Consider the following 27,255-nt stretch of genomic DNA (forward strand, 5'->3'; position numbering starts at 1 on the left):
TTGCCTTGGCCATGGTGTTCTTTTTTTTTTAAGACTTATTATAAAAAAGATTTATTTATTATGTATACAGTGTTCTGGTCTGTATACCAGAATAGAGCACCAGATCTCATAACGGATAGTTGGAGCCACCATGTGGTTGTTAGGAATTGAACTCAGGACCTCTGGAAGAGCAGCCAGTGTTCTTAACCTCTGAGCCATTTCTCCAGCCCAGTCATGGTGTTTTATCACAGCAGTAGAACAGTAACTGAAACATACATACACATAGTTTAAAGCAATAAAAATAAAGTTTTTTAAAAAAATAAGTCAGGTGACCCGGCATTGGTGGCACATGCCTCTAATCCCAGCACTCGGGAGGCAGAGGCAGGTGGATCTCTGTGACTTCGAAGCCAGCCTGGTCTCCACAGTGAGTGCCAGGATAGGCTCCAAAAAAGCTACACAGAGAAACCATGTCTTGAAAAACCAAAAAAAAAAAAAAAAAAAAAAAGTCAGGTGGGGTGGCACATGCCTCTAATCCCAGTACTTGGGAGGCAGAGGCAATCAAATCTCTGTGAGTTTGAGACCAGCCTGGTCTACATAGTAAGTTTCAGAACATTCAGGACTACACAGAGAGACTGCCTCAATAATAAATAAATAAATAAATAAATAAATAATGATTTTGAAAAAGAGAGGGCTGAAGAGGTAGCTCAGAGCTTAAGAGCATGAAGACCTGATTTGGGTCCTCAACACCAAGATTACACAGCTCATATCTACCTATCGCTCCAGCTCTAGAGGGATCTGCACACACACACAGATACACACACACATACTCATGCTCTCATAATTAAAAGTAAAAACATGGCCTGGAGAGATGGCTCAGAGGTTAAGAACACCAGCTGATCTTCCAGAGGTCCTAAGTTCAGTTCCCAGCAACCCCATGGTGGCTCATAACCATCCATTATGAGACCTGGTGCCCTCTTCTGGTGTGCAGATACACATGGAAGCAGAATGTTGTATGCATAATAAATAAATAAATAAAAATAAAATAAATAAATTAGGAAAAGGAAATTGTGATGAAGTATGCCAAGTTGATTAATGGAGATGACTTTGTGGGGTGGGGGAAAATTCATCTGTCCCCCCCCAAAAAAACAAAACCATGGCCCTCAGGAGGGCCATGTGATAAAGTCTGTGTGTGTGTGTGTGTGTGTGTGTGTGTGTGTGTGTGTGTGCATGCATGTCTGTGTGTGTGTATGCATGTGAGTGTGTGTGTGTGTGTGTGTGTGTGTGTGTGTGTGTGATGTTGGAGACTGAACCAAGGAGCCTTGTATGTGTATTGCTGGCACTCTACTACTGACCTACACCCCAACCCAGAATTTTTTTTTCTTTTTTTTTTTTCTTTTTTCTTTTTTTTTTTTGATTTTTTGAGACAGGGTTTCCCTGTGGTTTTGGAGACTGTCCTGGAACTAGCTCTTGTAGACCAGGCTGGTCTCGAACTCACAGAGATCTGCCTGCCTCTGCCTCCTGAGTATTGGGATTAAAGGCGTGTGCCACCAATCTGAGCGTGTGGCGCTCAGAATGTTTGTTAAAGAGATATCTGAGCCAGTTGGTGGTGGCTCTGGCCTTTAATCTCAGCACTCCAGAGGCAGAGGCTGGTGGATCTGAGTTCAAGACCAGGCTGGTCAAAAGAATGAGTTATAAGACAGCCAGGACAACACAGAGAAACCCAGTCTTAAACAACCAAAACCAAAACAACAACCAAAAAACCCGCAAAACAAAGATCTGGCAGAACTGGGGAATTAAATCCTGGGCTCTATAGATGGGATCCAGTGTGTCCATCAGCCCACACCCCATCATGTAGTCCTTTACCTTACCGGATTTTCTGTTTATTTGTCAGCTCAGGTTTTGTATCTGTGCTTTAGACCTTTTCTCCTGTAACCTGTAGCAGGCCTTTTTGGACCACCAGCCAAAAATCATGACATGGAGACTTATTATTAACTATGAAAGCTTGACCTTAGCTTAGTCTTATTCCTAACTAGTTCTTATAACTTAAATTAACCCATATTTCTTAATCTACATTATACCATGTGGCCTGGTTACCCTTACGTTGTACTGTCCATCCTGCTTCTTCTTCATCTGTGTCAACTCTGCTTTTCTTCTTCCCAGGGTTCTCTCCCTGCCCTGAAGTCCTGCCTATACTTGCTGTCTACCTATTGGCCATTTAGCTCTTTGTGACACCAGTCACAGCAGTATGTTTTCACACAGTGTACAGGAATATCACAAAACAGTAACCTGGCTTTATCCTCATCTGGTTTTCCATCAGTCCCTCATGGACCTTGCCAAGCCCTTTCCAACCTCAGGACTCTGGATTTGTTGTTGCATTTATCCAAGATAACTTTCGCTGTCCCAGTTCACTTCTGTCTGGTTTTATAGCTTAGGATGACCTTGAACTTCTGATCGTTTCCTCTCTTTATCTCCTAGATTAAATGTCACAGCTTAGAGGAGTTTTCTCCAATACCTTATCTACAGAAACCTATTTTTCATTTTTTTCCTTTGATGCAAGGTTTCTCTGTCTAACAGTTCTGGCTGCCCTGGAACCCACTTTCTAGACCAGAATGGCCTGGAACTCAGAGATCTCTTGTCTCTACCGCCCAAGTGCTGAGATAAAAGTTGTGAGCTACCACTACGCAGCTACAAAGCCAATCATTATGACATGCTCTATTTAGTGAACTCCAAGCCAGGTACGGCTAGGAAAAACAAAACAAAACAAAAACAAAAACAAAGACAAAATGTATCAAAATAATGAGTGGTCAAAACTGTATAGTGTAAGTTCAAACTAGAACAGAAAGAACTGAAAAGACCTCCCAGTAAAAGTAGTAAAAGCCCAGCAACAACCTGTGGCTTGTTTCCTAATCCACAAAAAAGCACAATAACTTTTTTTTTCCCTGACTAGGTCTTCCAATATAGCCTAGGCTAGCCTGGAACTCACATTGACTAAATCTCCTCTTTCCATTAATTGGGCTCTTTTTATTGGCTTACTGAGGACAGGAGGCTGAACCTGATTTGGGGTACAGGTTGTGACCTCCAAGTTTGATAACACTGTCTCCAGACCCTCTATTTACTTCTTATACCCAACTGATATATCTTCCAACTGCTCAAAGGGATTTATTTTTACTTCCTCTGATTTTGGAAAGCCGCACTGAGCAACAGATGTCCATGTTATGTACTGTCATAATAATCTCTATGCTGGTTTTAACTGTCTCTCCTGACTCAACCTACTGAATGCTTAGAATTAGAAGCACTCACAAAGTCCTTTTCTTTAATGATGATATAAAAAAACTTCTTGTTTAGATTGTACTCATTTTCATCTTATATTTGTTTCAGCCCAAGAGTGCCTACTGACCATGCATGAGGCCCTGAGTTTTATCCTCAGTGCCAATAAAAAGACAAAGAAAGATGGGCATTGGTATGCACGCCTTTAATCCCAGCACTCTGGCGGATTTCTGAGTTTGAGGCCAGGCTGGTCTCCAGAGCGAGTGCCAGGATAGGCTTCAAAGCTACACAGAGAAACCCTGTCTCGAAAAACAAAACAAACAAACAACAACAAAAAAGGAAAAAACAGAAGAAAGAAAAGGACAAAGAGCTGGAAATGTAGCTCAATTGTTAGAATGATTGCCTAGCAGCTAGCACAAAGCCCTGGGAACTACAACACACACACACACACACACACACACACACACACACACACACACACACACTGATGAACATGATTCTGCCTTCCCTTTTGTTGTTTTTTGTTTTGTTTTTTTCTTTTGGTTTTTTGAGACAGGGTTTTACTATTTAACCTTGGCTGCTCTGGAACTCACTCTGTAGACCAGGCTGGCCTTGAACTCACAGAGATCTACCTTCCTCTGCCTCGCAAGTGCTGGGGTCAAAGATGTGGACCACCACCACCCCATGCCCCTGCCTTCCTTATTTAAGCTTTTTACTCTGAACTCCTGAACACTGTAGCATACAGCAAGCTGTCAATTGGGAGTGGCTTATGGACCAGGCCGCAGAGAAGAAGCTAGCCTTAGCAACAAAGTGACAATAGTAGCAATAGCTAGATAATCATCAGTACTTATTACTTTGTATCATTATTGTGTTTACGCTAATGTAGCAACATTTTCTTCCCTAGTTTATGTCAACCCCAAGGCCATGCTTTTACAATTGTCCTGGAGTATGGGTGGAGGTTGGAGCTCAGGTCAAGAAACTTCTTGGGTGTGGAGTAGCCTGTGGCCCCCTGATTCACAGTGATGTAACACCTACACAGCTCCCTCCAGTAATTGTCAGAACAAAATTGGCAAGCCTGTGAACACCAGGGATGCCCCATCAGTCACTTCCTGTTTGCTGCATTTTTTGCGTCTTAACTCCAAGGTGATGGCAAGGGCAGAGTTCACAAGGCTCAGCTTGGCTCTCCTGGATAGAGAACTCCTTGTCGGTGGTGCCATCTGCAGGGCATTAAGGAATTTGCCAGGCATTTTCTGGAATTGGGAGGGGTAAATGCCATCTCAGGCTTAAATATTCTCCCTGTCATCCTCCATTAAATCTTTTACTTTGAACATCTACTCTGGATCACAGCATGGATTTCCCCCGAAGGTTGAAAGACCAACATCTCTAGTATCTCTTAACAGGCAGTGCTTAAAACAGGAACCCAAAGCTGTGGTATCATTTCCATTCTTCCTTGCCAATTAAATCTGTCATTTTTAAGATGAAGAACTAGGGTTGGAGAGTTGGCACGATGGTTAAGAGCACTTGTTCTTGAAAAAGATCTGGGGTTCGATTCCCAGCTTCCACATGAAGGCTTCCCACCTTTTTAGGCACCAGGCATAGATAAAGAAGTACACAAACATACAAGCAGGCAAAACACTCACATGCACAAAATAGTAAGTTTAAAAAATAATAAAATACTTAAAAAAAAAAAAGATGAACTCACTGGAGTCTTCCCATTTTAATAGTGACCTTAGCAAGGTGAAGAATGCTATGCATTTTAGCATTGTGAATTTTTTTGGGGGGGGGGGTTGTGTTGTTTGTTTTTTTGGTAAATGTTGCAGCTAATGAGATGCCAAATTTGACCATCTAAGTTTGATCCCCAGAATCCATATGGTGGAAGGAAGGAACCATCTCCTATTCCCTATGCTTGCAGGGCCTAACAGGGTCTATCCCTATCTATTAACTCCTATAATCAAGGCGTTATGAAAATCTGTAGTACAAACTAATAAATGGGCCCAGGTCTTAAGGGTATCATGACAGAACAAGAGTCAAGTCTCTCTCTGACCCCTAGGGATAGGCCTTTTTGGGACTCACATTCTCTTGAAGTGCTTAAGGAGGACCAGGTTGTAAGGAGAATGTATGAGTTTTATAAAATGTTGCCATTTACATTGACTAAACAAACAGTGAAGATCCTAAAATGGCCAGGTGCAGTTGGACTTGCCTGTAACCTAGCATTTGGGAAGCTGAGTCAGGAGGATAAAGGTCAGCCTGTGTAATACATATGGAAACCTGTATCAAAAAGAAAAACTGGCTTTAGAGGGAAATAATCCTCATTTCATAATTTTTGAAGCTTTCTGTAGACCACAGGCTTTACCAGGTACAGCACCTTGAACAACTCTGATCCTCCTTCCTTCACCTTTTGAGTGCTGAGATAATATAACTAAGTCACCATGCCAGGTTGAATGCAGTGCTAGGAATTAAATTCAGGGTTTCATGCATGCTAGGCAAATATCCTGCCAAACTGAGCTACACATAAAGCCCCTACAATTCCCCAAATCTGAGACAGGGTCTATGCAGTCCTGTCTATCCTGGAACTCATGTTGATGAGGCCTGCTTTGAAATCAGAAACTCACCTGCCTCTGCCTTCTCTGTGCTGAGGTTAATGGGGCCCTACAACCTCCCTTGTAAAAAGATGCTTTCTGTACACTGTGGATGAGTGTGAGCATGTGTATGGAGGCCAGAGGTCAACTACAATGTTTTTCTGTTGTCCGCCTTGTTTTGGGGTTTTTAGACTTTTAATGTGAGTGCAGGTGCCACAGTCAGAGGAATCAGCCCACCCTGGAGCTGCAGCTGGTGAGCCAAGGGATGTGACTGCTTGCATGACTTCGAGATCTCTTGAAAAAGACTATACTCTCATCTCTGTAGCCTCTACCTTACTTGACAGGCTCACTCTGGGATCTGGCTAGACTTGCTGGCACAAGACAACCTTCCTCTGCTTATTTGTATTTTATTTTCTTGGGACAGGGTCTTCTGCAGCTTAGGCTGGACTTTAATTCTGGTAGAGGTATGCCTTTAACCCCATACACAGGAGGTGTGCTATATACTGAGTGGATAAAAAGACCATCTCAAAGTGAAAAAGAAGTACCAGTAGACATGGCCTATGTATCCTTTGCTTCTTTCTTGGTAAGAAATGACCAGTTAAATTTCACCTCTGTAGACCCCGGCACTGAGCATTCAACACAGGTCCTGCTGTTCAGTGTCATAATCCTCAAACAGGGCTGTCACATCACCCTCAAATATTAATTCACACATACCCCTCCTCCTCCCAGTACTGTGTAGCTCTGGCTGGCCCAGAGACCTGCCTGGTTTTGCATCCTAAGCATCACACCACCCTAAAGGATCGTTTGACATTTGATCTTGTGGATTTTCCCAAGCACAGCTGAAATGTAATCAAGGCAGCTTTAGAATAGCACAGTGTAGCTAGGGAACAGTGTTATCCCACGCCTGCTCTCCTGGCAAACATGAAGCACTGAATCACCTGAGTGGTGACCCATGTCCCAGGGCATCAAGCCTGGAGGATCAAGTAAAGGCCTAGTGTGGCAGACTTACCCCAAACCAAAAATAAATAAATAAATAGCAAGTACAAAGTGTCTTAAAGCTTTTTACTTTGAGACATCATGGAAAGACCATACAGGGCCACAGACAAATACATGATCACAGAATGAAGATGACACAATTAGAGGAATCAATGCCTATCAGCTAATGTTGAAGCTGAAGTTCTAGGAGTTTGACATGATCCAGGGGCAGAAAGAATAGATTAGTATTCTTCTCCTTCTTCCTCACCCTCTCCTTCAACAGAATCCACACCCACCTCCTCATAATCCTTCTCTAGGGCAGCCATGTCCTCACGGGCCTCAGAGAACTCCCCCTCCTCCATGCCCTCACCCACGTACCAGTGCACAAAGGCACGCTTGGCATACATCAGATCAAACTTGTGATCTAGGCGAGCCCAGGCCTCAGCGATGGCTGTGGTGTTGCTCAGCATGCACACAGCTCTCTGGACCTTAGCCAGGTCTCCACCAGGTACCACAGTGGGAGGCTGGTAATTAATGCCAACCTTGAAGCCAGTGGGACACCAGTCCACAAACTGGATGCTGCGCTTGGTCTTGATGGTGGCAATGGCAGCATTGACATCTTTGGGAACCACATCCCCACGGTACAGCAGGCAGCAAGCCATGTATTTACCATGGCGAGGGTCACATTTCACCATCTGATTGGCTGGCTCAAAGCAGGCATTGGTGATCTCTGCTACAGAAAGCTGCTCATGGTAGGCTTTCTCAGCAGAGATGACAGGGGCATATGTGGCCAGAGGGAAATGGATGCGAGGGTAGGGTACCAGGTTGGTCTGGAATTCTGTCAGGTCAACATTCAGGGCTCCATCAAATCTGAGGGAAGCAGTGATGGAAGACACAATCTGGCTAATGAGGCGGTTAAGGTTAGTGTAGGTGGGGCGCTCAATGTCGAGGTTTCTACGACAGATGTCATAGATGGCCTCGTTGTCTACCATGAAGGCACAATCAGAGTGCTCCAGGGTGGTGTGGGTGGTGAGGATGGAGTTGTAGGGCTCAACCACAGCAGTGGAAACCTGGGGGGCTGGGTAGATGGAGAACTCCAGCTTGGACTTCTTTCCATAATCGACAGAGAGCCGCTCCATCAGCAGGGAGGTGAACCCAGAGCCAGTTCCCCCACCAAAGCTGTGGAAAACCAAGAAGCCCTGAAGACCTGTGCACTGGTCAGCCTGTAGGAAAAAAAGAAAAGGCATTGTTTATCAGTAGTGAACAGACTTTACTTATTTTGGCAGGTCCCAACACTCCCCCACACTGCATTTTAAATGAATCCATCCATCTATGGTATTTACCAGCTTGCGAATTCTGTCCAAGACAAGATCAATGATCTCCTTGCCGATGGTGTAGTGGCCACGGGCATAGTTATTGGCAGCATCTTCCTTGCCTGTGATGAGCTGCTCAGGGTGGAAGAGCTGGCGGTAGGTACCAGTGCGAACTTCATCTGGAAAAGGAGATGAAATCAACCATTCACAACAGTAACTGACACACACAAGCTCACTCACTCTTCGGCGGTGTGTGGAGAGGTTCTGAGTATGTGACCAGGACAGAATGCCTCAGGGAAGCCCCTGGCCCACTTACCGATGACTGTGGGTTCCAGGTCTACGAACACGGCCCGGGGCACATGCTTGCCAGCGCCTGTCTCACTGAAGAAGGTGTTGAAGGAGTCATCTCCTCCCCCGATGGTCTTGTCACTTGGCATCTGGCCGTCAGGCTGGATGCCATGTTCCAGGCAGTAGAGCTCCCAGCAGGCATTGCCGATCTGGACACCAGCCTGGCCAACGTGGATGGAGATGCACTCACGCTGTGGGACAGAAAGAAGGGGAAAAAAAAACTATTAGTAATGCCGCAAGCAGCTGGAATTCTAACCATGGCACAAAGTGACAAATCGTTAAAACTCGCAAGCATTTATTAAAAAAAAAAAAAAAGCTAATTTCAGCCTTTCCACACCTAGAAGTGCTTAGTCACACTTCCTTTTTTGAAAACCAAGATACGAAGGCTTTTCATTTACCCTGTGCCCTCAGAGTTCTACTTTTGCTTTGTGCCCAGACTTCCGGACAACTGTAGGCAGAGGAAGCATGTGACTTAAGCAATGAGGAAGGTTCTGGTGGCAGGGCTCTACGGAATGAGATAATGGAGCATTTATTTGTGCATGCACCGAGGCGCCCGGGATGCAGCTGGTTTGCCACTTCCTCTATTTGTAGGCGCTGAGCTCAGCTCCCCCCGCATCCGTCCTGGTCCAGCAGGGAATCATAAGCCGCTCAGATCCGATTTCTGTTACCCTCAAACCCTTCAATGTCACCACCTGGTCCCACACAAATTCCTAACTCGAGACAGCTGAGACTTCACGCTGTTATTGCTAAGTATTGTGGAATATAGTCCGAGACCTGCCCCACATTTCTTATTGCTTTCATTAAAAGCAAAAGGAAAATCGAGGCTGAGGTAGAGAGGGGGCTTAGTATTCGAGGGCCAGGGTTTGCCCCACCGTCCCCCCCAAATACAGGAGACACACCCTAAACGAATTAAGCCCGCAGTGCCGCAGCGCGCACGCGCACACTGCAGAGGCTCTTCCCGCCGCTCTCAGGCGGGAACGTAACGGTCGCGCATGCGTCTTTGTCTCCTGGCGTCTTCCCGCCCCCGCCTTTTCGCACCGAAGAGGAAGTGAGGGCGGGGAAAGGCTATGTGCGCGCGCCCGAAAAGCAGAACGCAAGGGTAGGGTGGGGGCAGGGCCCGCGCGCGGGAAGACTGCAGTCTGAAAGCGCCATGCTGTAAATGCCTTGTGCAGGGCGTGGACGGATGCAGACCCAAGTCCAGCGGGGCCCGGGAGAGCCCCTTCTCCACATCCCGGAGGTCCTCAGGGATGGGCTCATGGGTCCTCAGCATGGGCCTCATGCTCCCCGGCTCACCCAGGGGAACCCGGGACAACCCCATCTCCCCCAGACCCCGGCGACCCCCAGTAGCTGGGGCCCCATGCTCGCCCGCTCTTCCAGGGGTACCCTGGAGAGCCCCTTCTCCCTCAGATACAGGCAGCCCCCAGCAGCCTGGGACCCTTGCTCTCCTGCTCACACACGCTTCAGCCCCAGGCCCCAGCGAGCAGCCCTCGCCTCGCCTCCCTTCCCTGCACCGATGCACTCACCATGGTAGCTACGGGTTAGAAGGCGAAGGTGACAAAAGCAGACAGCGGGTCACGGTTACCGTTCCCGACAGCTAAGAGTCGAGGTAAGTAACGCAATGAGGTGGAGGCGTCGGCTCCAGAGCCTCTTAAGTAGTTGCTGGGGCGGGGCGGGCGCGGCCGGGTGGCCACGGTCCCTCCCCCGGCCGGCCAGGTCCATTGAGCGCCCGGCTGGCCGCCGCAGAGGCGGGCTCGGCTCGCAGTCCCCTCCCTGCATGGGCCCACGGGGCGGGGCAGCCGCCTGGGCGTGCGCCGATGCTGCAGACTGGGGCGCGCCGCTGCATTGCGGGGAGGGAGTGGACGCTGCCGCAGACAGACAAGAGGGTGTGGGAGCCTGGGCAGACTGGCGCAGTCTTGATGAACCGGGGGACTTGAGGGGCCCGCAGTGTTAAAAGTGCGGCATCCTCAAGCGCTGAAAGGTGTGGTCCGGATAACTCAGCTGATCATTCATGTGGCCACACTCGATGAGTGAGTTTTGCCTTTCTCCTTGCTTCCTTTAAAGGCTGTGCTTACCTGCTACTGTGAAAGCCCCTTATAAAACCCTATCACTATACTTAGTATATTGCCATGGTTCATTCTCGAAACTAAAGGTACCTAGTACTGGAAGCAACTTGAATCATCCAAATGTTAAAATAGGGGCGGACTAGGCCAGAGTTTCAGCCTCTAGCTGCCAATTTAATGGGATTGCCCTAAATAAGGGCTCTTTCAAAAGATTTTTAAAATCATTTGAAGTGGTAAGCTAAATCGAAGAAGTGAGGGAAAACTAGAAGGAAAATGTCTCACTGAAGAATACAGACAGCAAGGAATTCTTGTGCTATACAAATTTTCTGAGTGCTGTGATGACCAGATTATAATCAATAAACTACCCTCCCCATTTATTCCAAGGCCATAAACTACTACTGACCTTAGAAATTCATAATGTGATGAAGGCTAACACGTGGCTTTAAACCGCCCTCACGGAACAGATTGCAATCACTCAGCTATTCAAAATGTCCTCCTGGCAGTGGCAGCAGGGAACACAGATCCTGTGCCGGCTGTGCAGCCTGAAACTCCCCTTTTCAGAGCCTCAGGCGCCTCTTAGTCAGGTGCCCTAGGATTCTCCACATAGTGCAGGAAAGCAGAATTCCAAGAGTCCTAGTAAAGGAATGCCTCAGCCAGTTAATTAAATAGGAGAAAGAGCAAACACTTGAAGCCAGGCGCCTAGTGTTAGAAGACAAGGCCCCCAAGTGCTTCAGCAGCAACTATGTAGGTAATTTCGGGGGCTTTGTAGTTACATTGTTTAAAAGAGGTAATGTGGATTGAGGAAATAGCTCAATTAGGACCTGAATTTGATTCCCCTGAACCCAAAAGGGGGGGAGCACTTTCATGGTGGCTTGTGCTTATATGCTGCAGAGACTGGCAGACCTCTGAAGCTCAGTGGCTAGCCAGACTGGCCTTTCTGGGCTAGCTCCAGGTCCGTTGAAACCATGTATCAAAAGCATACAAAAAATGTATCCACACAAACATGTAAATGTGATAAATTTAAAACAAAACCAAAAAACCCTAAAAGTTGATCACATGCATGCTCATACACATGTATGTTCACCTATGTGCCCCCCCAACATATAATTTGTAACTAAAGTTGAGGGAGAAGAAAATGTGATCTCATTATCTCACTTCCTTGTCAAAAGGATGTTTAGCCAGGTGGTGAGGCAATTGACATAATTCTCAGAACTGGGGAGGCAGAGGCAGGTGAGTTTGCAGCCAGCCTGGTCTACAGAGCAAGTTCCAGGACAGCCAGAGTTACACAGAGAAACCTGTCCCAAAAAAACAATAGAAAACAAAACAAAAGAAAAAGAAAAGAAGGCTGTTTGGTTTTGTTTTGAGAGTCTCTCCTATAACCCAGGCTATCTCAATTTCATATAGTTGAGGTTGGCTTTGAACCCTCTTATCCTCCTGTCTCTACCTCCCAAATGCTAGGATTACAGATAACCACTACTCTATCTGGCTATTGGCTGAAAGACCTTTTGATGTGGTAGTGGTTACTGATTTCTCTTTTTGAAACAGGGTTACTATGTTGTGCTGACTGGCCTGTAACTCACCATATAGACCAGGCTGGCCTCTAATTCACAGATCTGTCTGCCTCTGCTTCCCAGGTACTGAGATCAAGTGCATTTGCCACCATGTTTGGCAACCTTTTATTTATTTTTATTTTAATTTAATTATGGGGAGTGTGTGGCAGGCATTTTTAGGGGGTCACCAACCAGCTCCTAAATCATGACATGGAAACTTATTATTAGCTCTTATAACAAATTAATCTGTTTCTCTTCATCTACATTTTGCCTGGGCTTTTTTTTTTTTTTTTTTTTTTTTTTTTTTTTTACCTTTCTCTCATTCTGTATGTCCTACTGTGTGTCTAGCTGGCTGACCCTGGGTGTCTTCCTTTCTTTCTCTCTTCTCTCTCTTCCTACTTATTCTCTCTGCCTGCCAGCCCCCTCCTGTCCCTCTGCTGCCCTGCTATTTGTCTTAGGCAGGCAAAATAAAACAGCAACACATCTTTACGTAAATAAACAAATGTGAAAAATTAAAAAAGCTGTCGGGTGTGGTAGCACACACCTAAAAAAAATAAAATAAATAAATGTAAGCATCTTTACATAATTAAAGTAATATCCCACAACAAGCAGGGCATGTACAAATGCCACAGTGCTTATGTGGGGGATAGAGGGCAACTTTGGGGAAGCTCTTTTCTCTCTCCATGTTTCTCTGTGTCCCAGGAATCAAATTCAGGTCATCAGGCTTATGAGGCATGCATGACCCTCTGAACTATCTTACCCAAGACAAACTTTTTTTGTAGCTGTTAATTTGTTTTGATTTTTTCGAGATAGGGTTTCTCTGTGTAGCCCTAACTGTCCTGGAACTTGCACTATAGACCAGGCTGGCCTCAAACTCACAGAGATCCGCCTGCCTCTGCCTCCTAAGTGCTGGGATTAAAGGCATGCACCACCACCACCACCAACAACAACAACACCTCCCAGCTCAAAGACAAACTTTTTAAACCTTTTATTTAGTTGTATGTGCATGTGTGGTGTGTATCACAGAGCACATATAGATGTCATAAGACTATTTGCAGGAATCCACTGTCTCTTCTACCTTTTAGGGCCCAGGGATCCAATTCAGGTGAAGCTTGGCAGCAGGTTTGGCAGATGGTACCTGCTGAGCATCCTGTACCACATCCAACATGGCTCCAGAGACAGACCGGACTCTGGCAGAGAGGCAATGAAGAAAAGACATACATAGACAGCTGTGATTGGGTGCTGTAGGCTCTTAGCTAGAGGAACCGCAGGGTTCTGGAAGCTAAGCATGTTTATTATGTAGAGTTGAACAGAGAAGTGGAATTATTAAGTACAGATGACAAGGGGGCAGGGTCCATGGTGTACAGCTGGACTGACGAGATAGGTTTAGCTAATCTCATAGGAGCAGTATCTGTAGGAGAACAGTCTTCTGGACATAAATGTTGGGGTGGAAGAAACCACATGGACATTTTCTGCACACACAGTCAACACCTGGGACCCCTGAGGAAGGTTTTGCTTTGCCTATGGACCTCACTTTGGGGTGAAGGCTTTGCCATGATTCCATGGATCTGAGGCTCTGTAGTCCTTAATGTGGCTGTACTGTTGTCAAAAGCACACATCCACTCAAAACTTCACTCAGGGCTTTCTCCATTTTCTACACTTCTGTAATGTGTATGTATGTATGTAATCCTGAGCACGATTGTGTGTCAGGCAGTCTCCAGTCAGCTATAAAGAAACTTTCATTGAGTTAAGTTCATGTAGGGAAGGATGGAGGGCTCTTTTCCATATCCCTTTAACATTTTCCTGTCTTCTCTCCTTCCTCAACAGGTGATGTAAAAACAGCAAAAAGGTAAATATAATCGTAAGAATTCTCGTTCATATTTAGTTGTTACCTTTTTTTAAATATTTTATTTATTTATTATGTATACAACATTCTGCTTCCATGTATATCTGCACACCAGAAGAAGGCACCAGATCTCATAAAGGATGGTTGTGAGCCACCATGTGGGTGCTGGGAATTGAACTCAGGATCTCTGGAAGAGCAGTCAGTGCTCTTAACCTCTGAGCCATCTCTCCAGCCCCCACCTTTGGATTTTTTGAGACATCATCTTGAACTGCAAATCAGTTGATTTGGAACTCACTCTGTAGCCCAAGCTAGCCTTGAATTTGGATCTTCCTGTCCCAAGTGCTAGGGTTACAGGTATGAACCAGCAGCACCCCTGGCTGCCTTCCTTCCCTTCACTTCTCTTCTTCTTTCTCTCATTAGGGGTGGTTCGAGCTAGGCAAGTGCTTTATCACTAGAACTCACTGTGTAGCCCAGGCTGGCCCTAAGCTGTTGGCATTCTTTCACCTGAAACTTTCAAGTATTGGGATTACAGGTATGAGCTAGCATTTTTGGCTTCATTTTTGGAGACAAGTTCTCTAGCCCAGTCTGGCCTCAAACCCCCTACATAGCTAAGGATGATACTAAACTGCCAATCATCCTGCCTCCACCTTTTGAGTAATAAGATTATAAGTGTAGGCCACCACACTGCTGGGGATTGAACCCAGGGCCTTATGCTTACTATGGCAACAACCACTCTACTGACTGAGAAGTGTCTCCAGCCCCTTAGGTGACTTGGTTGGTTGGTTGGTTGATTAGTTTTTGTTTTTCAAGACAAGGCTTCTATGTAGCCCTGGCTGTCCTTGAACTCTGTAGACCAAGCTGGCCTTGAACTCAGAGATCCACTTGCCTTTGCCTCTTGAGTGCTCTGATTAAATGACTTTTTTTAAATGAGAAGAAATATTAATTTTGTTTTCACAAGCACAATATAAATTAAAACTGCTGGGGCTAGCTGGGTGGTAGTGGCGCACACCTCTAATCCCAGCATTAGGCAGACGCAGGCAGATCTCTATGAGTTTGAGGACAGCCTGATCTATAGCACAAGTTCCAGGAGAGCCAGGACTACACAGAGTAACTCAAAACACACACACAAAAACAAACAAACATACAAACAAAAATACTGCTGGGGCTGGAGAGTCAGCTCAGTGGTTAAGAGCACTTGTTGCTCTTGCAGAGGACCCCAGTTCAGTTCCCAACATTCACACAGTGGCTCATAATCACCTGCAACTCTAGTTCCAGGAGCTCAAGTGTTCTCTGACCTCTAAGAGCATCAGACAAGTGCTTTATCCTCTTAACCTCTGAGCCATCAGAGGTAATAAATAAATACATGGAAACTTTATCTTTTATCAGACTTCTCCCCTCTAAAAGCCTTCTCTTTGACAGGAAGAGGGAGCATGTCCTCCTTGTCACACTACTGAAATCACTCAGGCATAGCCCCATGATCCACTGGTGAAACAAGAGATAATACAAGACAGAGAGCAATGCCACCACTACCTCACTTATGTCTGGCTGAGTCATCCCTGGCCAAGAGGGTACCATCTTGTGCAAAGTGGGAGGGTCAGCTACACACTTTTGATCTCCGTTTATTTTCTTTTCTTTTTTAAGATTTTTTTTATTTATTATGTATACAACATTCTGTTTCCATGTATATCTGCACACCAGAAGAGGGTACCAGATCTCATAACGGATGGTTGTGAGCTACCATGTGGTTGCTGGAATTGAACTCAGGACCTCTGGAAGAGCAGCCAGTGCTCTTAACCTCTGAGCCATCTCTCCAGCCCCCTTGATCTCCATTTCTTAAAAGGCTGCAGCAGGATAATAAGTTTGAGACCAGCCTAGGCAGTATAGTTCCTCAAAGTGAAGGGGTGGTGGTGAAATGGGACTTTATAGAAACAATCACTATCAGGGAGAGACAACATCATCAGAAACTGAACCTAGAATGACTTGGTTTTTATATCCCATTGGTCAAAGCCAGGTTCATATCTGAAGGAGGCTAGGAAGGCAAGTATTGGGAGAGGAAGGGTTTGTTCTAATTTACCCCTGGGAACCAGCATTGAGTACTTTTCTTCTCTCATCTGGAAAGAATGGGAAGAAGGGTCATCTTAGACGTTTGCTGTGGCTTAGATATGGAATGTCCCCCAGACACATCTGTGTTGAAGGCATGATCCCCAGCACTGCACCATTGGATAATAGTGGAACTTTTAGGAGATAGGAATTCATGGAAGGAAATCTCAGTCAGTGGGACCTGTCTTTGAAGTGGATACTAGGATATGGCCCCTTGTCTTCCTGTCTTTCACTTCCTGGCTGCCATGACCTAGTTCTGCTAGGCCTCAAAGCACTGATGTATGGAAGCAGTTGCATCACCAAAAAGATCATCCCAGTATGGGAGAAGTCCCACAGAAGCTGCATGTGCACCCCACCTCTCTCTCTCTCTCTCTCTAAATGTTTAACAAATATATAGATAAAATATAGTTCAAGTAAAACCCACTGGCCCAGGAAATGGATCAACAGGCAAAGAGTCTGCTGCACAGTGTGAGGACATAACTTGATGCCCAGGAACCACCTCAAAGTTGGGCCTGATAGTATGCATCTGAAAGTCCAGTGTGGGAAGAAGGAATTGGGGGAGAAGTATCCCTAGAGCTCTCTGGGTAGCCATTCTAACTGATCTATGAGCTTGGGTTCAGTGAGAGACCTTACCTAAATAAATAAGGTGAAGGCTGGCACCTCTGGCCTCTAAGAGCAGCTGCATTCATGTGTATATACCCACACAGAACTTTTTATATTTTTTATTAATTTATTTATTTATTTTGGGTTTTCAAGACAGGGTTTCTCTGTGGTTTTGGAGGCTGTCCTGGAACTAGCTCTTGTAGACCAGGCTGGTCTCAAACATACACAGAACTTAGATTAAAAAATAAGTAAAAAGAAAGGTAGGAGCTGGAGAGATGGCTCAGAGGTTAAGAGCACTGACTGCTCTTCCAGAGGTCCTGAGTTCGGTTCCCAGCAACCACATGGTGGCTCACAACCATCCGTTATGAGATCTGGTGCCCTCTTCTGGTGTGCAGATATACATGGAAGCAGAATGTTGTATACATAATAAATAAAATCTTAAAAATAAAAAAGAAAGGTAAAGAATGGGTGTGGTAGTGCACACCTTTAATCCTAGCACTTGGAGGTAATACTGTGAGTTCCAGTCTAGCCTGGTCTACAGAGCTAGTTCCAGGACAGCCAGAAGTATTTATTACACAGAGAAACCTTGTCTTGAAACCAAAAAGAAAAGGAGAGAGGGGATAGAAGGAAGGAGAGAAAGAGAGAGAGAGAGAGAGAGAGAGAGAGAGAGAGAGAGAGAGTTTCCAGGGTCAGGTAGCATGGCCAGCACTTAGGGAGGCAGAGGCAAAGGCAGAGGCAGATAGATTTCTGTGAGTTCCAGAGACAGCCTTGTCTGTATCCAAGACAACCAGGGCTACATAATGAGACCCTGTCTCAAAAACAAAAAACAGCAACAAAAAGGAAAAAAGTTTCTAACACATATCTCTCCTCTTTTTTCTTGCCTAGAATGTATAACAATGACAACCATGATGACAAAACACCTATGTCATAAGGTATGGATGGAAGAAAGTAGAATCGAGGTCCCTGGGACATTGTGGAACTACAGAAGCCTGGGATTGCATCATCAGTTTGAACACGTTGGTAATAAACTCAGCGTCATCGACAATGTGCCGGGTCTCATTAGGGAAGGGAATTAAAGCACTTCCCCTTGCAGTCATTTAACCTAGAGTGAGCCCAGGTTTGAATTCTCTACTTCACTCTTTCTGTGTCTTCCATTGTCCCTTATCCGAATCTGTGCTAGCCCTAAGTGCTGTCTTGGGGTCTGCCCTTGCATCTGTGTGCCTGTGTGTATCTGTTCCTAACAAAAGCCTTTGCTCCCTCTCGTACTGACCAGTACAGACAGCATTACACGTGAAAACATTGAAGGACATGGCACAGAAGTCTTAAGAGTGTTACAAAGAATTAAGTCCCTGACCCAGATAACAAATGCTAACAAGCAATATCATAGGCTGTGTCAGCATGTATGGTGGATATTTGTTTAATGAAGTTTGCTTTCTAGCTGGGGGGGTCAGGGGTGGAGGAGTGGATCACACCTTTAATTCTAGTACAGGAGGCAGAGGCATTCAGGTCTCTGAGTTCCAGGCCAGCCTGGTCTACAGAGTGAGTTCCAAGACTGCCAAGGCTACACAAAGAAAGCCTATCTGGAAAAAAAAAATAAAGTTGCTTTCTGCCTGTAGTCAGTCTTTCTTTGGACTACCAGCCCACAAAAAATGACATGGAGTCTGGACAGTGGTGGCACATGCCTGTAGTACCAGCACTGGGGAGGCAGAGGCAGGCGGAGGATCTCTGTGAGTTTGAGACCAGCCTGATCTACAAGAGCTAGTTCCAGGACAGCCTCCAAAGCCACATAGAAACCTTGTCTTGAAAAACAAACAAAAAACAAAACAAAACAAAATGACATGGAAACTTATTATTAATTATGAAAGCTTGGCCTTCAGTTTAGACTTGTTACCTGCTAGCTCTTATAACAATTAACCTGTTTATACTAATCTACATTTTTGCCACATGGCTTTTTACCTCTTTCCCATCCTGTACATCTGACTTGTTCCGTGTCCTGCTGGTGTCCTCTGTGGGCCTAGATTCCTCCAACAGTTTATTTCTCTCCTCAGAAGTCCCAACTATTCTCTCCTGTGTAGCTATTGGCCATTCAGCTCTTTTTTTTTTAATTTTATTTATTATGTATACAACATTCTGCTTCCGTGTATATCTATCTGCACATCAGAAGAGGGCACCAGATCTCATAGCGGATGGTTGTGAGCCACCATGTGGTTGCTGGGAATTCAGGACCTCTGGAAGAGCAGTCAGTGCTGGAAGAGCAGTCAGTGCTCTTAACCTCTGAGCTATCTCTCCAGCCCCCTCAGCTCTTTATTAAACCAATCACAGAGCTACATCTTTTACACAGTGTAAACAAATATTCCACATTTGTCTATTTGCTGTTTTCAGCATTTACTACCATGACATACACACACATGCACACATACACAAACACAATATGCATTACCCATGGGTCAAGGGCAAGGAAGAGTATATAACTGAAGATTTAGGTTGTAAAAAAATGATTGTATGGGGCCAGGCAGTGGTGGTGCACGCCTTTAATCCTAGCACTCAGGAGGCAGAGGCAGGTGGATCTCTGTGAGTTTGAGGTCAGCCTGGTCTACAGAGTGAGTTCCAGGTCAGCCAGATTTGTTACACAGGGAAACCCTCTCTTGAAAAAAAAGAGAAAGAGGGAGAGATGTTCATTGTTTAAGCTTTGTGTTCTAAATAATTTTCATCTAAAGTAGTGAGAATAATTTTTGGAGACTCTACAGTACCAGTGTATTTATTTTCTCTTCACATATGTGTAAGCCCTTTTTGGCTACCTAGTTTTCATATGTAGCCAATCACCCCAAAGCTTACTATCTTAAAACAATGATTTATAAAAAGAAAAAGTATATATAATTTCTCTTGGTTTGGTGTGGCCTCATCTCTCTGCTTACTCAGCAGCTGCATTCAACTGGGAGGTCGAGAATAACAGATGTCTTGGGCTTTTGTTCTGTTGGATGAGATGCGGTGCTTTTCCACATGACCTTTATTTCTCTCCACTTGTTCTTTTCTCCATTGTTAATCTAGCTGCAGCTTCTTTGTAGGGTGGCTTGCTTTTAAAAGAATGAAAACAAAGCCACCAGGCTTCTTAAGGGCTTGACCTGGTTCTGGCATGCATGCTCTTCTGCTTCAAAGAGTACAGCAAGAGCTTAGGAAAGGCTGCTTTTGCTACAAAGCATTGTCTTGGCTTAGACTCAAGGCTGAAGGCACAGGGATAGGTCATTGTCCAACACCTGCAGTCACCTTGTGTTCCAGGAAGAAAAAAGCCTTTGAAGACGGGGAGGCCCCTCCACCAGATCAGATGAGGGCAATGCTGCATCCTGGTTCACAGGTAAACTTATAGAAACCCATGATTCACAGATTAACAACAACAAATTATCAGGTTAGCAGTTTACCAACTAACTGCCTTGCAGGACTGGAGCTGAGACAGTGATGGACAGGGCTACTCTTGACCAGGATTCTTAATTCTGCATATATTTTTCTTCCTGCCCCAGATCTCTGCTTACATCAAAGCTTGTATAAGTACCGTGAGGATAAACTAGGAGTCATGAACTCCCTTTATGTGTTCCTTTGCCTGCTTTACACCATTATTCATGCCTTAATTGTTACATTGGGATGAGTGACCTCGCCTGATTTGTTAGAGCTGCTGGAGCTGAGGCTTCTGCTCTAAAACTCCACTTACAACTTGGGTGAGTCACAGACCTTGCGACATCAGCATCAGTAACAAGTAACCCTAAATGCATGGGAAAGATTGAAGGGTTCCATACAGATGTTGAGATGACTTATATCACTTCTTCTTCCTCCTCCTCCTCCTTTTTTTCTCCAGACAGGGTTTCTCAATGTAGCCTTGGCTGTCCTGGAACTCACTATATAGACCTACAAGCTGGTCTTGAACTCACAGACATCTACCTGATTCTGCCTGGCAAGACTTTTTCTTCTTTCTACTTTGGCCAAAACCTACTGCTTTCTATCATCTGATGAAGCAGAGAAATACATGTTTGTACTCTGAGGGTTCTAGAGTCTGACTCTGGATAATTTCCCTGACTTGGTGCACTTCAAGCATTGCCCTTGCTGTCCTGGTCAGTTAGGAGTTGTTTTGAACTTTTGTACACCTGCTATTTGCCCTGAAATACTTTGTCTTTGAAGACTCTTTTGCTCTGGGGAGCTTTTGAACTATTGAGTATCTGCTGTTTGTCTAATAGGCCTTGTCTTTGGGCTCTTTTGAACAATTCTGAATTCATTTGAATTATTTGGGAGTCTGTTAAGGTGCCAGGGAAGCTTGGATTCTGTAATGTTCTATAGAAAGTGTTATGAGAAAGCGCCTGGGGAACCTTGGTGGATTCCATGGCAGGCAAGGGTGACTGAGGTGGAGGGACAAACATGGCAGGCAGACAGAGCTTAAGTGAAAAGTTTTGTTAGAAAGGGGAGGGAGGGGGAAGGAAAGAGAAAAGAGATAGAGAGAGAGAGAGAGAGAGAGAGAGAGAGAGAGAGAGAGAGAGAGAGAGAGAGGACAGAAGAGAGGAGGGAGACAGGAAAAGTTCTGTCTGCCCCAGGGGAACAGCAGGAAACAGAGCAGGAAAGGAGAGTGGGAAAGAGAGCATAAGTGGGTGGAAAGGTCTTTCTTTTAAAGGCGTCCTTTGCATCTGCCTGAGTGCATTTTCCACATGACAGACCAAGTTAGGGCTATATAGCGAGACCCTGTCTCAAAAGCTAATACCCCCCACCCCCCAGCTACCTACTGGAGCTTCACAACTGAGAATTTGGGTAAATATATTTTCCATTTACACCCCCTTAATTAGCAGTGTCAAAATAAAAGTGCAATAAAAAGGCAGTTGAGCAGTGATGGTACATGCCTTTAATCCCAACACTCAGAAGGCAGAGGGCAGGCGGATCTCAGTGAATGCAAAGCCAGCCTGGTCTACAAGAGCTAGTTCCAGGACAGCCTCCAAAGTCACAGAGAAACCCTGTCTCAAAAAACCAAAACCAAAACAAAACAAACAAAAATAGGGCAGTTGATACAAAAAAATACCACTTGTTTCCATTGAGTGTATCTCGGAGCAGATACAGTGTTAAGGATAGCATGTTCTTCTGCCCAGTAGGACTGACAGTAGGGCTCAATTTTTGGAGAAATCCTTACTCTAAAACTGTTTCTAGGACTATGTGATGGCTCTTCAGGTGAAGATGTCTGTCACCAAACCTAACAACCTGAGTTCAATCCCTGGAACCACATAGCGGAAGGAGAAAACTCTGCCTTCCACATTGCTGTGACAGGCTCCTCACAACTCTATGCACACAGAATAAATAAAACATCATTTTCAGACACAGCTGTTTGGGAATGGTGATGATACTATATTAAGTCTCTCAGTACTTTTCTTTGAATTTATTGGCCCGTGTTGCAAAAAAGAATATCCCTAGAGAGTTATTCGGATTTAATTAACATTAGATTGAATAGATTCGTTAGGTTTTCAGCATGGTATTAAGCTAGAGATGGGTTTGGGGAAAAAACATTAAAGACCTAGGTCAAATGTAGGAGGCACTTGCTTGGAGAACAGGTGTCTTTTGGGAATTTTGGACAGCGAAAGCATGTGGCACTAGACACATGTCAAGGAGTCCTCCGGGGAGCATAGAAAGCAGCTTATAAAACCCCAGGACACATTTACAAAGTCACCATTTTATCTGTTAGCGGCATAAGGTCAGCAGTTAATTAGCAACTTTCAACTAAAAAAGTTATTATATAGTAGTTGCTTTAAGGAGTCTGAGCCATTCAAACCTAGAGTTCAAGGACAGCCTGAGCTACTTAGAATGTAGAATGGCCTGTTAGAAAACAAACAAACAAATAAAAAATATGTCAGTTTAAGTAACTTTAATGAAATGAAAGTGTAAATACTGAAAACAATGTTTCATTTTTTTTTATTGTAATCTCTTAACCTTTGTGTTGTAATTTTCTTTCTTTCCCTTTCTTTCTTGCTTTTTTTCTTTTCTTTTCCTAAGGAAGGGTTTCTTTGTATAACATCTCTGGCTGTCCTGAAAATTGCTTTGTAGATCAGGCTGACCTGGAACTCACTGAGATCACCCTGTATGATGGCATTTCATCCTTATGTGCCATGTCATACATTGTTCTCAATCATTCTCCTCACTGTCCTGTGTTCCCCATTAGCTATTTCCTTACCTTCCCCTTCTAGTGGTAATCCGTACATATATTTTATATTAAGATAACTTAAAAGTAACTGTAGCATATACATAAGCTACCAGCAACAGTCCTATTACTTATAAAGGCTAGGTCTCATTTGCATCCATGGATGGTCTGGAACCTCCTAGGTAGAGTAGGCTGGCCTCAAACTCATAGATCCATATGCTTCTGCCTCCTAAATATTGGGATTAAAGGCATACACAATATCTGGCTTATTTTTAAAATTGATTTTTACCCTGTCTCAAAAAACCAAAAAAAGTTATGCATTTATGTATTTTCTTTTCCAACCTTTTTCTTTTTGAAAGGGTCTCACGTAGCTCAGACTGGCTTGCAGCCTGTTACACAGTAGATGACCATTTAGTCCTCCTGCCTCTGCCTCCCAATTATTGATACTACAGGCCTACACCACATCTTTTTTATATTGTTCATTATTCTTTCTTCCCAAAATACTGAACCTTCAACCGTGTTGGTTATCAGCCAGTGGCACAGAATGTGGGGTCATATGGGGACTAGAGAATGCCTCCATCAGAGAGCATTCAAGGGCATCTTCTTGATTACTGACTGGTGTGGCAATGTGGGCGGTGCCACCCTTGAGCAGGTGGTTCTGGGTTGAATAAAACTGTAAGCAGAACAATGGGATGCAAACTAGTAAGCAGCACTTCCCTCAATGGACAGTTAGATAAAAAAATAAATAAATAAACCCTTTCCTCCCCAAGTTGTTTTTGGTCATGGTGTTTATCTGGGCAAAAGAATAAAAATTAGGATAAACCCAAATATAAAACACAAGACAACTTTTAAGACAGGGAATATTTTATTTAAAACCCATCAGTGAAATGGACGGCTTGGGTCTATGACAAGTCATTCATATTTTCAACCATAAGTCAGTAACTGTATGAAAGCACACATTGCCACATACAAATTAACTGATCAGACCACAGCTTTCTTTGTTGGAACAGAATAAACTTCCCTGTAAAAGCAGCACCTTTGTGACAATTAATTTAGTATTCCTCTCCTTCTTCCTCACCTTCTCCTTCAACAGAATCCACACCCACCTCCTCATAATCCTTCTCTAGGGCAGCCATGTCCTCACGGGCCTCAGAGAACTCCCCCTCCTCCATGCCCTCACCCACGTACCAGTGCACAAAGGCACGCTTGGCATACATCAGATCAAACTTGTGATCTAGGCGAGCCCAGGCCTCAGCAATGGCTGTGGTGTTGCTCAGCATGCACACAGCTCTCTGGACCTTAGCCAGGTCTCCACCAGGTACCACAGTGGGAGGCTGGTAATTAATGCCAACCTTGAAGCCAGTGGGACACCAGTCCACAAACTGGATGGTACGCTTGGTCTTGATGGTGGCAATGGCAGCATTGACATCTTTGGGAACCACATCCCCACGGTACAGCAGGCAGCAAGCCATGTATTTACCATGGCGAGGGTCACATTTCACCATCTGATTGGCTGGCTCAAAGCAGGCATTGGTGATCTCTGCTACAGAAAGCTGCTCATGGTAGGCTTTCTCAGCAGAGATGACAGGGGCATATGTGGCCAGAGGGAAATGGATGCGAGGGTAGGGTACCAGGTTGGTCTGGAATTCTGTCAGGTCAACATTCAGGGCTCCATCAAATCTGAGGGAAGCAGTGATGGAAGACACAATTTGACCTATCAACCTATTTAGGTTAGTGTAGGTGGGGCGCTCAATGTCGAGGTTTCTACGACAGATGTCATAGATGGCCTCGTTGTCTACCATGAAGGCACAATCAGAGTGCTCCAGGGTGGTGTGGGTGGTAAGGATGGAGTTGTAGGGCTCAACCACAGCAGTGGAAACCTGGGGGGCTGGGTAGATGGAGAACTCCAGCTTGGACTTCTTTCCATAATCGACAGAGAGCCGCTCCATCAGCAGGGAGGTGAACCCAGAGCCAGTTCCCCCACCAAAGCTGTGGAAAACCAAGAAGCCCTGAAGACCTGTGCACTGGTCAGCCTGTAGGAAAAAAAGAACAGGCATTGTTTATCAACAGGGCATACTCTCAGCACTGCTTGCAATTCCTCAAGATGGCAAACCACATTTACTTGAAAGGAAAAAATTGTGAATTGGTATTAAAAATGATCTCATGACCCATAGACCACATGTACAAGTCTACTTAATTAATGTAGTGAACAGACTTTACTTATTTTGGCAGGTCCCAACACTCCCCCACACTGCATTTTAAATGAACCCATCCATCTATGGTATTTACCAGCTTGCGAATTCTGTCCAAGACAAGATCAATGATCTCCTTGCCGATGGTGTAGTGGCCACGGGCATAGTTATTGGCAGCATCTTCCTTGCCTGTGATGAGCTGCTCAGGGTGGAAGAGCTGGCGGTAGGTACCAGTGCGAACTTCATCTGGAAAAGGAGATGAAATCAACCATTCACAACAGTAACTGACACACACAAGCTCACTCACTCTTCGGCGGTGTGTGGAGAGGTTCTGAGTATGTGACCAGGACAGAATGCCTCAGGGAAACCCCTGGCCCACTTACCGATGACTGTGGGTTCCAGGTCTACGAACACGGCCCGGGGCACATGCTTGCCAGCGCCTGTCTCACTGAAGAAGGTGTTGAAGGAGTCATCTCCTCCCCCGATGGTCTTGTCACTTGGCATCTGGCCGTCAGGCTGGATGCCATGTTCCAGGCAGTAGAGCTCCCAGCAGGCATTGCCGATCTGGACACCAGCCTGGCCAACGTGGATGGAGATGCACTCACGCTGTGGAAAAGGGGGAAAAATTATGAAATTAAGCTGTATTTCTATTTTAGATTTTAATAGATTTCTAAAGTGTTTCTAATAACACAAATATTGTTGAAATTTATTTGGAGTCATATCCCTCATATGACAGAAACAATAATGAGTACCTGATACAAATACTGCAAAGGGGTGTGGTCTGAATAATGTCACCTTAATACTAAGACTTGGTGCAAACCCATTGTTCTCACAGCCATACTTAAATAGAAGAGTTTTCATGTTCGAAAAATACTTAATACACTGATACTGTAAAGTGAAATAATTGTCTGGAATTATTTTAATTGCTTCTTTTCCTGATAAGTAAAGATGAATGCTTCATCTTTTGTGATCTGGTATTTCAACATGGACATCAGTACTGCGGCTGCGGGCAGGAGCCACACCCTTCTGCAGAACTCATCAGCACTAGACAAAGTGTGACTTCTGCATTGCTGTGTCTGCTGTGCCTGGTGCTAGCCTGTGCCCTTTGTTACATTATTTAACAGAGAAAGCTCTATTTCCAGCAGCTGTCTATACGATCCCCTCGCTGCTTTCAGTTTCCTAACCCTCTTAACCCTGTCTGGGCCATTTGCCTGAAATAATGAATTAGTGAAGATGTATTAGAACAAAAGACAGTTGGATACGGAGTATAATTTTTTTCCTTGCAGCAGTTTCATTAGATAATGAAGATTTTCCAGAATCTTTTCCACTATATAGAAGCAAAATATTCTTAAAGCTAAGTTAGAAACAAGGGCCAACAATAAAAACCGAGTAAAAAGATAACATTTAAAACTAGAAAATGGTATTTTATTCGATGAATCTTTACATACCACATAATATATTAGTATTATTTATTCTATAGAGATAGTTTTCTATTGTCTTTAAAGCTACAACTTTCATTGTCTGCGGGGGTGGGGGGTGGGGAAGGGCGTTTCCCTGGGTTCTGACAATCAGGGTAGTCGAGGCAACCTCACCAACTATCCAGCCCCTCTCTCCCCAGCGAGATGTCCTGGTGTTAAGTAAATCGTACTTTTGACACTCAAGCAAACAAAACCTCTTGTAAGATTACAGTTCCACAGCAATTTTTTAAAAATAAAAATACAAAAACCACTCCCGAGGGAAGTTTAGAGAGGGCGAACCCCTCCCAAAACGCCACGGAAGCAAGAGACAAACAACCCCGCCCCTGCGCCTCCCTGACACCGGCTGCCATGGATCCGACGCAAACTAACCATTTTCCCATAGAAGTGGGGCGGCGTTTCTGGAGTGAGGGCTCGGCCGCCGCCCTGCTCGCCCGCCGCAGCGCACCCCTCTAGCCGTGAACCCCCGCCCTGACGGCCCAGGCTGTGCGAGCAAACACTCGCAGGAGCCTTTGTTCTTCCCCGGGTCTGGGCGTTTCCCTGCCCCGCACTGCGGCTGCGGGATTTACGGACTCCGCGCAAAGCTCAACTTAACAAAGCATTGAGACCACCCTTCCCCGCAGGGGTGACAAAGACTTAGGCTTTCCCTTGAAGATCTCGGGAGACTGATTCCACCCAGTTACGGAGGACCAGGGAAGAAGGCTGGCTCACCATGGTTGCTGCTTTGCGGCTGCCCGGAGGTTGGCGGAGGCGAGGAGGAGGTGTTGCTTCTTACAGCGCGACTCTTAGGCGGTCGATGTAAGAGAACCTG

At 45.0% G+C, this 27,255-nt stretch overlaps 2 protein-coding genes and 1 long non-coding RNA gene across 9 annotated transcripts; 1 reads left to right on the top strand and 2 right to left on the bottom strand.

Annotated features, from left to right (window-relative positions):
• Window positions 1-6,871: 6,871 nt before the first annotated feature.
• Window positions 6,872-10,086, bottom strand: Tuba1b (tubulin, alpha 1B). The gene is made up of 4 exons (NM_001243979.1): window positions 9,985-10,086; window positions 8,430-8,652; window positions 8,144-8,292; window positions 6,872-8,023 (listed from the first exon to the last, which is right to left on the bottom strand). The coding sequence occupies exons 1-4, from the start codon at window positions 9,985-9,987 to the stop codon at window positions 7,043-7,045; spliced, it is 1,356 nt and encodes a 451-aa protein (NP_001230908.1). The 5' UTR covers window positions 9,988-10,086; the 3' UTR covers window positions 6,872-7,042.
• Window positions 10,087-10,250: 164 nt separating this feature from the next.
• Window positions 10,251-25,870, top strand: LOC103163351. 7 transcript variants are annotated; one of them, XR_003481434.2, is made up of 7 exons: window positions 10,251-10,488; window positions 13,899-13,920; window positions 14,338-14,449; window positions 17,506-17,640; window positions 19,897-19,972; window positions 20,136-20,330; window positions 20,468-21,058. It is a non-coding gene; the product is annotated as an uncharacterized LOC103163351 (long non-coding RNA). The 7 variants fall into 7 exon arrangements; XR_004768637.1 differs by lacking the exons at window positions 14,338-14,449; window positions 20,468-21,058 and adding an exon at window positions 25,010-25,870; XR_004768638.1 differs by lacking the exon at window positions 14,338-14,449 and having other exon boundaries at window positions 17,506-17,636.
• On the bottom strand, window positions 23,629-27,255 carry Tuba1a (tubulin, alpha 1A). Its single transcript, NM_001243978.1, has 4 exons — window positions 27,156-27,255; window positions 25,353-25,575; window positions 25,067-25,215; window positions 23,629-24,810 (listed from the first exon to the last, which is right to left on the bottom strand). Exons 1-4 carry the CDS (start codon window positions 27,156-27,158, stop codon window positions 23,830-23,832), a joined length of 1,356 nt encoding a protein of 451 aa, NP_001230907.1. The 5' UTR covers window positions 27,159-27,255; the 3' UTR covers window positions 23,629-23,829.

Source organism: Cricetulus griseus, chromosome 2 (genome assembly GCF_003668045.3).
Source record: "Cricetulus griseus strain 17A/GY chromosome 2, alternate assembly CriGri-PICRH-1.0, whole genome shotgun sequence".
Classification (NCBI taxonomy): domain Eukaryota; kingdom Metazoa; phylum Chordata; class Mammalia; order Rodentia; family Cricetidae; genus Cricetulus; species Cricetulus griseus.

What these genes read in the sequence shown, in the direction of transcription:
- Tuba1a (NM_001243978.1), bottom strand. An exon ending in CCTGGAACCCACAGTCATCG is followed by an intron (nt 25,216 to 25,352) that starts GTAAGTGGGCCA and finishes CTCCTTTTCCAG; the next exon opens with ATGAAGTTCGCACTGGTACC. An exon ending in TGGACAGAATTCGCAAGCTG is followed by an intron (nt 24,811 to 25,066) that starts GTAAATACCATA and finishes TTTTTCCTACAG; the next exon opens with GCTGACCAGTGCACAGGTCT.
- Tuba1b (NM_001243979.1), bottom strand. An exon ending in CCTGGAACCCACAGTCATCG is followed by an intron (nt 8,293 to 8,429) that starts GTAAGTGGGCCA and finishes CTCCTTTTCCAG; the next exon opens with ATGAAGTTCGCACTGGTACC. An exon ending in TGGACAGAATTCGCAAGCTG is followed by an intron (nt 8,024 to 8,143) that starts GTAAATACCATA and finishes TTTTTCCTACAG; the next exon opens with GCTGACCAGTGCACAGGTCT.